The sequence below is a fragment of the Amphiura filiformis genome, chromosome 15 (genome assembly GCF_039555335.1).
Source record: "Amphiura filiformis chromosome 15, Afil_fr2py, whole genome shotgun sequence".
NCBI classification, from domain to species: Eukaryota; Metazoa; Echinodermata; class Ophiuroidea; order Amphilepidida; family Amphiuridae; genus Amphiura; species Amphiura filiformis.
In genome coordinates, this window is record NC_092642.1 from 46,988,218 (window position 1) to 47,001,410 (window position 13,193).

At 38.4% G+C, this 13,193-nt stretch overlaps 1 protein-coding gene across 2 annotated transcripts in view; it reads left to right on the top strand.

Moving 5' to 3' along the window:
* LOC140171737 (glutamate dehydrogenase, mitochondrial-like) overlaps window positions 1-13,193 on the top strand; it is a 46,651-nt gene that overhangs the window by 6,318 nt on the left and 27,140 nt on the right. For both annotated transcript variants that reach the window (XM_072195053.1, XM_072195054.1), the window contains exons 2-5: window positions 6,685-6,803; window positions 9,080-9,221; window positions 11,963-12,163; window positions 12,820-12,914. In XM_072195053.1, the coding sequence (XP_072051154.1) occupies window positions 6,685-6,803; window positions 9,080-9,221; window positions 11,963-12,163; window positions 12,820-12,914 (557 nt within the window). The remainder of the gene's footprint in view (window positions 1-6,684; window positions 6,804-9,079; window positions 9,222-11,962; window positions 12,164-12,819; window positions 12,915-13,193) is intronic.

The window sequence follows — 13,193 nt, forward strand, 5'->3', positions numbered from 1 at the left end:
AGCACCATGTGAAAGCACTTGTTTTATGCTTTCATTATATACATGTAATGCTCATAACACTGGACTGGCCCACATGCTCTCTAATACCCTACCAAGCCTTCACTCTCTTTTATACCCCCATCAGACCATCACTCTCTCTAAAACATCACTAGACTGACCCATACTCTCTCTAATACCCCACCAAGCCTTCACTCTTTCTTATACTCCATCAGACACTCAATCGCTCTAAAACATCACCAGACTGACCCATACTCTCTCTAATACCCCACCAAGCCTTCACTCTCTCTTATACTCCACTATACATACACTCTCTCTAAAACACCACCAGACTAGACCACACTCTCTCTAATACCCCACCAGACCCTCACTCTCTCTTATACTCCACCAGACACTCACTCGCTCTAAAACACCACCAGACTGGCACGCACTCTCTCTAATACCCTACCAAGCCTTCACTCTCTCTCTTATACCCCATCAGACCATCACTCTCTCTATAACACCACCAGACTGGACCACACTCTCTCTAATATCCCACCCCTTAACCAACCACACCCCTTGTCCCATCATGACAACCTTTTGAGGTGGTCCAAAATCAAAAATCAAGATGCCTACACATTCCCTTTTAAGGGAGTTTTTGTCAAGTGATTAGTTTCCTTGACGTACGATTCAGACCTTTATCATTGCAAACACAGGGAGCTAACAAAATACTACCTATTATGCTACACTGTGTTAATAGGTCGTACTTCTATTTTGCTTTTTAAAGCCTTTAGACTTTGACCTCTGGGGATGCTGCTAATATAGAATACATCAAGGGTCATGGGTCATCATTGTACCAATTATGAACCCTGAGGGCGCTGTAGTTTTTGAGCTAGAGCTGTTTGAAATTTTACACATTGCTCACTGTAGCCCATGACCTTTGACTTCTGGGGTCGATGTTACTGCAGGACATATCTAAGGGTCATGGGTCATCATTGGACCAAGCAAGAACCCTGAGGGCGCTATATTTCTTGAGCTAAAGTGGTTTTAAAAATTTACACATATTTCCCCCTGTAGCCTGTGACCTTTGACCTCTGGGGTCGTGGCTACCTTAGGTTACTTCTAGGAGTCATGGGTCATCATTATATTAAGTATGAACCCTGAGGGCGCTATAGTTCTTGAGCTAGAGATGCTTCAAATTTTACACATATTGCCCCCTGTTAGCCCATGGGTTATGGGCCATCATTATACCAGGTATGGGCCCAGAGGCTACTTTAGTTCTTGAGCTAGAGGAGAGCAAAGGACTGGTCTTACGGAGAAGAAGAAGGCGAAGACGAAGGAGCCGACTAAACACAACAAATACAATATCTATGCCCCCCCCCGTCGGAATAAGTTTTTTGGCCGGCACCTTCTCATTTTTGGCCAATTTCAGTAAAAAAGGTGTCAAAATGCTCAGGAGATCATCCTGCATCAAATAAGCTTGAGCCCTAAGGAATCTGACACATCACCCTTTTTTTACCCCTCTATAACTGACCCATTACTAGCGCACCTTTAAAGCACTTCGACAAGAAAAGCTTCACAATGTTAAATACAAAACCTACATCCGTCCTCACCTGGAGTACTCAGTCCAAGCATGGTGTCCATACCTCAAGAAAGATATTATTATGATGGAGAAAGTTTAAAGGAGAGCCACAAAAAAACTCATCCCTAGCATTAGACATCTGAGCTACCCAGAAAGCTGTACAGTTTGGAGCAAAGGAGATTAAGAGGAGATCTAATTGAAACATTCAGATCATGAAAGGACTGGAAGGGATTACATCAACGAAGCTCTTCACCTTGAATACCCAGAGGCATAGAGGAAGAGGACACAACTACAAGTTGTACAAGTCAGCACTTTTAAAGAAGGGCCTTAACTGCAGGAAGAATTTCTTCTCAATCCGAGCAATTTCAGAGTGGAACAACCTCCCAGAAACAGTAGTAGAAGCCAAGACAACAAACCAATTCAAGACTCGGCTTGATAAGTTTTGGTGCAAGAGCGAAAATGGATATGGGGTCAAAAAGGCTGATGCCTAAATTCCCATCATACCGTAAGTGTAAGACATGGTCTCAGATTTGAAGCAGGTTTCACTGCCAAAGTGTGTAAAAATTCACCCCAGAGTGAAAATAGCTATGTTTAATTTCGAAGGTCTTTTCTAGGGTAAAATTGTTTGTAGAACTTGATTTTTTTGTCAAAACGCGTGCATCGTACATCGTTTCGCTACAAAATGTTGATTTGTGGCCGATTTTGCCCGAAAAACGCACTTTTTGGGTGACAAAAATTTTCACATGCCAACTTTGTATTAGGCCTACTCATAGAGTCTACAATATACATAGATATGGCCCTTTAAAATGTTAACATATCAGCTGAGGGTACTATTTGATGGATTCAGGCATTTGCTTTGTGATTGACTTAATAATTTGCGCATAGAATCATTCATAGATGACATGCCTCGTGACAATTGACATGACAAAATAAGCCGTTTTCGGCAAAAAAAAATTATTTGAAAAATCATAACTCTTGATAGGAAGGTGCTACAGTGATGTTTGACCTACCAGTTTATGCAGTATTGAATGAGCTTTCATATGATACCTAACTTTGTTCATTTTAACTAAGGGACAGACTTGCAAAATGTAAAAATGTTTCCCCCACCCCTTAAAATGTTGATGTGTGTAAAAATTCCTGCCATTTATAAAAATCGGGATTACAAGAAAACTACAAGAGCTATAGGCTTGCAAAACTAATCAGTTATGCACAGTATAAGTTCCTACTTGGGTATAACATTAATATCTTTCCATTCCTTCTCAATTTTCTTTTCTAATTTTTTTATCAATTTGTGACATCTGTAAATTACGTAAAATTTGGCATTTCGAAAAATCGCAAAAAAATAATATAAGGGCGACATGTTTAAAAAAATAATCAGTTATTCCCATGATACAGTAATACAGGGATATAGTACCAAACTTGTGCTAAAATGCATATTTTTGAGTTCTAATTTTTTATCAAATTGACTTCGCCACCCCATTTTTGAGCAAAATCGGGAACAATTAGTACCTGTAATATTGCGCAATCATGTGACCTATATTCAATGTGTGTGCACCAATCAGATGTCAGACTTGCACTACAACATGATGTGAGCCTTGCAGAGCCTTTATAAGTGTGCCAATAAAGTTCAAATATGTTGTGATGATGCTGTCACTTATGGATCTCATATTTTTATTTCCGTCAAAAGCATATGCCTCTACTGTAATGCTCATATCAGGAAAACAATGACAGATTTTGCATTTCTGACTTCAGAAAAACTAATCAGTTATTCTGATATATTCACTTTATAGGGCACACGCCACCAATAACAGCTAACGGTGGCTGGGCATTGATTAGGAAAGAACAAGTAAAGCTGAAAGCTCAAGAGTTCGCCTCGTGTTGTGAATTGTTCGAGAAAATCTATCTACTATCCATGATGACACAATCAATAGTTACTGTCTGTATAAGATAGAGATTGCTTAGTATTGTAACGGAACCCCCAGTAGGCCTAGGCTACGATATTGAAAAGCATTAGTTTAAACTTTGGCAGCGCTCACTGCCGCTCAGTATATTTTCATTATATTTTCTAACCTTTTTAATTTCAATCTTTATTTATTCGCCATTGCGTACTTACCTTGCAGTGTGGCGCGACGGCAGTAAAACATGCGTACGCGCAGCAATCACCGCAAATTTTTCTTACATTTTCTTTTTTGGTTTCTTCTGCTTAGCTTGTGATTTTCCGTTTACATGTTGTTTATTTTATTTAACCCCATTCCCATTATTTTCTAAATCTGTTCTTTCTTACATTTCCTTTTAGCTTCTTTTTTTTTTATTTGCTGCTTGTGATTTCCCGTTTCCATGTTTTTTATTTAACTAGCGGGACACCCTGCTTCTGCTGAGTCCCCGCTAGGTGAGTAAATGGGAGCGTTCACTAAAACAGGAGGAATTACTGAACAGGTAGAATCATTGAAAAGGTAAATTTTATTTATCTGAACCTGACCCTCCTTAAGCCTACGTTTCCATTTTAACTTCTTTCTTTCTTTTTAGTTCCTTCTACATGGGCCAATTTTGTTCCATTAAAAAAAATTCTGCTGCTAAGCTTGCGATTTTCCGTTACTATGTTTTTTTATTTATTCAATCCCGTTCCTGTTATTTTCTAAATCTGTCCTATTACATTTCCCTTTTAGCTTCTTTTTTATTTGCTGCATAGCTTGTGATTTTCCGTTTTCATGTTATTTATTTAATCCTGTCCTTTTACATAGCTTTTTTATTTAAATTTCTTGATCTTATTATACCTTTTTTTCCTTACATTTCCTGAAGAGTTTCTTTCTTTCCTTCTTTAGCCTATTTTATTCCTGGTTTCATTTTGTGACTAACCATGGATTAACTATAACCCACATACTCGTACAGTCTGTTTGTCCTCATTTTGTTTTCTGTTTTTATTTATAGTAGGCCTACCTCTTCATGCTGTTTGTACTTTTTAACACACTTCTTTTCCCCGTATTTATTATACGCTACGGTCGTTCACCCGTAATATCATTCATTACATGACTCTGCGTCGTTTACGCGTGCCACGACGTGGTGCTGCGTTACCCGCGCGCTACGCGAGCGGCTTGGCATTATATATATGCCCGTGCGACGCGCAGGGCTAGCTTAGTAACTGACTCCTTTTTTTGTTTACCTTGGATAGCAACGGACCACATTTTCACTGATTTTGAGGCCAATTCTTTACCGCTTTCAACTAAATAAAGTGCATTACCGTCTCGGTATATTCCTCGATCTCCCGTATGAATTTGGTGACATTTGGATCGAAACTGACGGAGCCTTTATGTATACCCATACATAGATAGATACATACATACAACATTAGCCTATTTATAGTAAGATTCTGTTCTCATTAATTTAGCTTCCTTTTTTCTTACATTTCCTGATCAGTTTCTTTGTTTCGTTTCCGTTTCATTTAGTTTCTTTAACCCGTTATTACTCGTACCTTTTTGTCCTCAATTTAATTTTTCTTTATAGTACCGCTTCATGTTGTTTAAACAACACACATCTTTCCCCCGTATTTATTACGTCCTCTCATAGCGTGTCTGCCTGACGTGTTCACCCGTTATCATAATCCTGTGACCCGTCCATGTACCTTTTTGTCCTTTAGTTTTCCTTCTTTCCGTATTATCATGTCCACTGATCTCTGGCTCGCAAGTCGCATGGCTCTTCGCCGTTTATGTGCGCATTGGCGTATTGCTGCCGGCCAGCTGTAGTGATGCGTAGTCTGGAAACCGATTTTTATAAAAACCCTGTTTTTTCCCATATTTTCACTGTTTTTGCAGCCAATTCTTGCCCGTTTCCAACCAAATTTTCGCATTACCATCTCGGTATATTCCTCGATCTCCTGTATGAATTTGGCGACATTGGGATAGAAACTGATGGAGCCTTTATACACATACATAGATACATAGATAGATAGCCCTACATACAACATTCCCCTATTTATAGACCCTATGCAATAAACCAACCGGAACGGTATAACAATTGAAATGGCAGACATGTTGGAGGACAGTTCTAAGATAACTTAAGATTACATAGGGACAGGTCTCTAGATCGATTCCACAACCATTCATACCTATTCTCTGTTTTATTGTATTATCATGCGAATTGCCCTGTGGTACCTTACGGAGGACAGAACTTTATTTAAATGAGGATGACTCTGTCATGAGTGACGTAGTATTGCATACCCTCTATAGTAAGATGCAAATTAGGCACTGTTCCACTACTTGGATTTTTGGGGACTTTGATGTTATTGTGTGAGCTTTTGGGAGATGGACGCATGCAAAATGGATTTTGTTGCAAATAGTGGTGGGTAATTTGATAAGCCTAACTAGAAGAGGCCCTTAATTGACCTTCATTTGTATTCAGGTCTTATCAGCTTCATAAAGTAAACAAGATAATTCTAATGGCATGATTTGTACATTGGTGTTATGTACATTCTGTCCTGCATTAATTACACTTAGTCCAAACATGAGTTGCACCAAAATGCATGGTTCTTACACAAATGGGGGAAAGGTCATATCATTAAATCCACTCTCCAGTATTCAGAAAATTCAGTGAGCTGCTAATTTGTGACACATTATCGGAATCATATTTTTTCTTGTCACTTTGAGAAAAGCTCTCATTCGGCCATGTATTCTAAACAGTTAAAAATATGAAATGGTCCATATTGTATGATTCCATGGCAGAAAACCTAAGATCATTCCAAGTCAAAATATACAGTCGTCTTGGGGTATTTAAATAAAGGCACATCTCTTAGCATTGTAGCACATCTACTGATCACTTGGTGGTCTTGGTATGGCAGCGCCCATGGGTCACGTGGGCATTAGATATAGTGCCTTTTATTTAATACCCTATGGTAACTGATATAGTGAGGTTACTAGAATTTTGGTGGCTGAATGTTGCCATAGGAATGGAGCAAAATATTAATATTTGCGATTTATAACTTGAATTGGTACCCAAACAATACACACAAACAAATTGGATAATGGATATGGGCAACCAATGTGCCAAAATTGGTCAATTTGGTATGGAATTCCCCAGTTGTAACATGTAACATTGTATTGACATTGTATCTGTTTTAATTTGTTTGATTGCAGATGATCCTAACTTCTTCAAAATGGTGGAGGATTACTTTGATAGAGGAGCAGCTTTGGCCGAGGACAGGCTGGTTGAGACAATGAAAGGACGTATGACACCAGATGAGAAGAGAGTCAAGGTAATGAACCCCTGGTAACCATGGTAACCAACAGATGATGACAGATTACAAAAAGATCTTGATAAAATCACACAGTAGCAAAACAAGTGGCAGATGTTCATAATTGCATACATTTATTCTGTGGATCGGTGTCACTTATGGCCGAGTGAAAACAAGTCCTCGATTCGAATGTTGTTGTTGATGATTGCTGTCATTGGTGTTGTGTACATTTCAATTGCAAATAGTCAATTAGACTGCTCTGCATTTCCCCTTTTTTTGATAAACAATTCATACCTTTCCATGCATAAAACATATAATAGATCTCCAGTGACTGCCCTGCCCAGAGAAAAGAGGGACTGCTCTAGTTGAAAATGACCTGTGTGACCCACCATATCTTAACACATAGCCTCAACCTCTTTCATCTCAAATCTGAGATGAATGTTAATGAAGTAAAAATCAATGTGGGTGGTATATCTTAACCAATAACACAGATAGGCAAGCATACATGTTTATGCATTAGCCCAACCCACTGTGTTCACTGAACCCAACCCACGTGGGGTAGCTCTATCTGGGTCAGGTAACATAAACCACAAAATCTGTGCATAAACAACCAAGACTGCATTTTTAATGAGGTAACATCATACCCAGTATTAGAGTGCATAGTTCATTGTGTATCTATATAAATAAAAGGAAGATTGCCCATCTTGTGCGCGAGTGTTCTCCGAATTGCCTTGACTTTCGACTTTGATTTAGTGGTTTATTGATCGGGTACATATTGCCATTATTTCATCGGACATTCGTTTTTGCACAAATTGATGGTAACTAAGAGAATAACATAAAAAACTGCTGTGTTGCTATGCAAAATCGCATGCAGTGGCATTGTGGGTAATAAGGACAGTGTGAATCGTGTAGTATAAATGTTTACATTCAAAAACCATTCAGAGCAACATTGCCCCGTTTTCTGCCAACTGCGAGGTGGCCAAGAAATGATTCAGGCTATCTAGATGCGCAACAACGCATAATTTATTAATGATCTTACGAGCTTTTAGCCCCTCATGCGCAGAGCTACGCTACCCAGTTTCCGCCACTGCATCGAGGTTGGCAGCCAAGAGATTAAGGCTACGACGCGTGAATCAGGAGACCCGAGGTGGAGGCAGTCAATGTACAATTTCATTATTTATTCTAGGCCTATGAAACGTCGTTTAGTTTTACAGCCAAATTCATACTGGAGATTCAGGAATATAATACGGGAAATGCATTTGGTTGAAAACGGTCAAGAAATATGGTTAAAACCGGGTGTTTTTCCCCCGGGCTTTTTTATTGTCGAAACTCAGTGGTAGGGCGTACCGTAACTAACTGGCAGTGCGTTGGCGTTAGTGCGTTGGCGTACAAGGGATGTGACGAACACGCAAGGGGCGCATATGCATAGGCCAACTTTCCGTGCCAGAGAAAAATAATTCATAAAAAAAGGAAGCTAAAATAATGAGAACATAATTAAATGCAAATGGGAAATTACACGCTAAGCAGGAAATATGAAAACTGGGAACAAAATATGTAGAAAAAAAGCCAAAGCTAAAAGGACAAACGTAAGAAATTTATTGCGCTTTCCAACCGACCTAAAAATTTAAGGTTGCAATTTTTTTTACCTATTTGAATTTTCATATTTGGTAATATGTGACGTGTCATGTCAAAATCAGACACTTTTGGGCAGGTTATAAATTTTGAGGTTTTTACGTATCTTAAATATAGAGATATTTTGCTCCATAAAGCCATTTTCCCCAATGAAATCGGACATTCCTAAGCGAAGATAATAAGTTCGTAAGTTATGGTAATATAAAATTGGAAATTGAGAAAATATTATTGACAATGTTGAGAGTAGGAATTACCTTGAAAAATGTCTCAAAAAATACAAGATGCCAGTTATATTCTGGTCTGAAACTATCAGACAATATTTTTAACATTTAACATCATCACAAATTCGCAACAAACCCAAATTGTGAAAAAATCACCCCGGGCAGATTTTTGGCTATTTCTCCATTTACGATTTTGCCCAAAAGTGTCTGCTTTTGACATGACACGTCACATATATGGTCTTGCCTGCTTGTGTATTTTGTAAGGCAGAAGTCTGTTATTAAAAAATGAGCCAATCCTTTTAAATCACTTACCTTCTTGGACTTGCATTATTTTATTATTTAAAAAAAAAAATGAGCGAGCGACCCTGACTTTTGAGATTTTAGGACATTTTTAAACCCTATTGTCACTCATAACATACAATAAAATCCATTTTTGTCTTTCAGGTTCAAGGAATTTTGAAGCTGATGAAACCCTGCAATCATGTTATAAGTATCAATTTCCCAATCATGAGAGATGACGGCACTTATGAGATGATACAAGCATACAGAGCTCAACACAGTCAACATAGAACACCCTGTAAAGGAGGTAAGGTCAACTCATGAGTACTGCCTGCTGATTGGTTACAAGAAGACTTATGATTTATTGAACCAATCAGCAGCTTGGTTATGGTGGTAGGGCTATTAACCCCATTGAGTACTACATTGTACCTGCTGATTGGTTACAAGATGACTATTATGATTTATTAAGCCAATCAGCAACATGGTACGAATGGGTGTACGGCTGACGAGACTTAACCCTCTCTTGAGCCAATGAGCAACGTGGTAAGAATGGTGGTAGGACTGAAGAGGCTTAACACCATGAGTACTACCTGCTGATTGGTTACAAGTAGACTATTATGATTTATTGAGCCAATCAGCAACGTGGTAAGAATGGTGTTCGGACTGAAGGGGCTTAACACCATGAGTACTACAATGTACCTGCTGATTGGCTGCAAGAAGACTATTATGATTTATTGAACCAATCAGTAGCTTGCTTATGGTGGTAGTGGACGGAAGATGCTTAACCCAATGAGTACTACCAGCTGATTGGTTACAAGAAGGCTATATTATGATTTATTGAGCCAATCAGCAATATGGTAAGAATGGTGGTAGGGCTGAAGAGGATTGAGCTTAAATGTCTAGAAGCTTTATTTTAATTGGTCACCAAGATGAATACAGCCTGTCATCATTAACTAATCAGAGACGCTGTAAGAAATGCAACCATGGGAGACAGACAACTTCAACTTTATTTCCACAATCAAAACAACAGCCAGACAAATACTTATTAGATTCATTACTACAAATATGGGTTAAAGGAAACAATAATGTGGAGGGAATGATCGAAAGGCCAATAAGGCTAACATTGACCACCCCTTTTATAAGACAGAAAAAAAGAAAAGCAATACAAGTGACTATCACACAAGACACAAAACTTGCTCCAAGAATTAATTGTAAGATGCAAAAAGATGCAATATGTATTTTGAAAGTTTTCCAATGATTTAGCTTCTTTGACATTTTTCTGTAGGACCGATTCCATAGGCCAGTGGTTCTGACTGCTTGATCAGTAAAAACCCTTGTATTTCTTGTTTGATTATAATTCTTGCTGTTTCTTGTGTGATAGCTATGGGTATGAGAGTGTTTTATAAAGAAGTTATTAAATGAATTTGGTAATTGATAAAGACAATATTTGTACATAAATACATTGGTACTTTTGAGGTGATACACGAGGGAAAGCAGAACAGAATTTTTTATAAATAAAGAAATGTTTGTGACAAATAATCAAGTGCCTATTTTGAGATAATGATCAATGAATTAGCATAAGTGTCATAATCACATACTTCCTTTCAGGTTATAGCAACTTGTGAAGCGACCAATAAAGCTGGCAGGGTTATTTAAGGTTATGCACTTGGCAAAGGTTTAGGTCTGTTATTCGCAAAGGTTAAAGTCTGTTATTTTTACAGACTTACAAGTGTCCAGAACAAGTATGTCTAGATATTTCAACAACTAAATGTGTCATGCGGCCACACAGGTCATTAGTTTGGTGTGGGAGGGCTGGTAACCTGATATGTAAAATTTCTTTCCAGCTTAAAATTGGTAAAGATAAATGTCAATCCAGGAGTCTTACATACCATCAAATCACAAACTGTTTTTGTTTTCTTACAGTAGGCCTGTCAAAAAAAAATGCATTGGTTTTGTTCAGAATTCTATATCTTTTAGATTCTGAAGTGACCATAAGTTATAAATCTGCCTCTTTTGGACACAAAATTGTAATTTTTTGGTGATTTTTTTCAAATTTTTATTTTAAATCAACCACAAAATATTATAGCCCTTGACTCTCCAAATTTGCAAATTTAGATTTTGCACTAGACCATCTCTTGGGTCCGTGGATATAGACTATATACCATAATATCAACCCAAAACACAGACTCTTCAAGTCTGCAGACATTTTATATTCCACTTCCTATAGGTTTATGGGAAGTTCAATTTTACTGATCCTGAGTCAGATGAGTTTTCTATAAATTGCATCCGTTTTCTCACTGCCTTACCGTTTGTGTACATGTCCAATTAGGCCACAAAAAAAAGGTTTGTCTCAAAGCTCACGAGAAATTTAAAAACAAATGCGGAATGCAATTTTTTTTTTTTTTTTTATTCCCGACTTTTTTCATGGTATTTTGAAGAAAAAAGTCTGATTTTCGCCGATTTTTTCTGGAAAAAACTATAAAAAAAAATTTGAAATCAGAAAAATTTCTGCATTTCTTTTTTGTCAAATCATGAAATTTTACAAACGCGCACACAAGCTTTGAGACAAACCTTTTTTTTTTGGCCTTAGACTTTTCTTGTGTCAAACCAAAAAGAATGAAGGGTACAATCCAATGCAAAGTTTCACTCCAGTAGCACTGCAGATCGGGGGAGTAAGAGTCAGAGTGGCAGATGGAGCGGAAGCCCGGATGGCCGACCGACAGAATTTGTTGTTTATTATGTCAAGACAAATTAAGGCATTAACCGGTTATTTCATCATGGTTGAAGCTGGCGCGTTTTACAATTCCTTGAATGTGAGGTGGGAGTGTATTCCATGAGCGGGCTGCAGACGGAATGAAGGACCGCTCATGACTAACAAGGTTAGATCTTGGAATTTGAACTGCAAGGTTGTGAAATCTAATGGAATGGTGAAGCCGAGGGTCCGTCTGGGGCTGGTCAGGTAGGAGTGGGCACAAGAGCCATCATGCTGGCCACAGTGGGCATGCATGTACTAATGTTTCTTATTTACACATTTGTCAATCCTAACAGGTATAAGATATAGTATGGATGTAGATGAAAGTGAAGTGAAAGCCCTGGCAGCTCTGATGACATTCAAATGTGCAGTAGTCGACGTACCATTTGGCGGCGGCAAAGGCGGCGTGAAAATCAACCCCAGAAATTACTCCGACAGGGAGCTGGAGAAGATTACACGTAGATTCTGTATTGAGTTAGCCAAGAAAGGATTTATAGGTATGTCAGTTTTATTTTCAAAGATATTGAATTGAATAAAATTAGCAGGGCTGCCATAAATTTTCAGCCAGAATTGCGGGGCAAAAGGTAGAAAAAGTTGCCCAATGTTTCTTTTAACCACGAGCAACACACAAACATGGCGGAGTTGGTACTCTTTGATTCTACCTCATTGGCTCAGCCTCATTTGCATGACTTCTCTCTAGTCCGAAGGGTCTCTAGTCCGAAGGGTCGCTAATCCGAAGGTTCTCTAGTCCGAATATAGAATAAGGGTTAGGGTTAGAGAGCCTTATTCTATATTCGGACTAGAGAACCTTATTTATTATTCGGACTAGCGAACCTTCGGACTAGAGAACCCGATATTTGGACTAGCGAACCTTTTACAGAATTCGGACAATGGTAAATTACTTGTTCGGACTAGCGAACCTTCAGACTAAGGAGCCTTCAGACTAGGGAACCTTCGGACTAGAGAGTTGTCACCCTCATTTGTGGTACGATGTTGAATTCCAGCACATCAACTTCGGAAAAAGATCTTGATGATAAAGCAATAAGTGTTTGGCAGTCATTAAACTTGTAATTATTGAAACAGGTAAGCCTTGAAAAAAAATGTAGAAGTAGCTAAATGAAGATCCTCTTATATAAGTTTTATCGTTTCGCAGGTCCAGGCATAGATGTGCCAGCCCCTGACATGGGTACCAGCGAGAGAGAAATGGGATGGATGGCAGATACATATGGATCCACCCTTGGCTATCAGGTAAACTATCTGTCTAGCGTAAAGTGGACCATGACCCAGAGAATATAGCTTACCCTTCTTATAATCCTTTGCAACATACAACATGATGATTTCATCAAGTGACACTCCCATTAGGCAAAAAAAAAAAAATTGTTTGTTTGCCCATAGAGGCTTATGAAAAAGTTGGGTCGGTAGGTCGGATTTTTTTATATTTTTTACAGATATTGCACTTGAAACTGACAATTTGAAGACTGGTAAATAAATCAAAACACACAGAACTTTACTGGTTTAACTCATGAG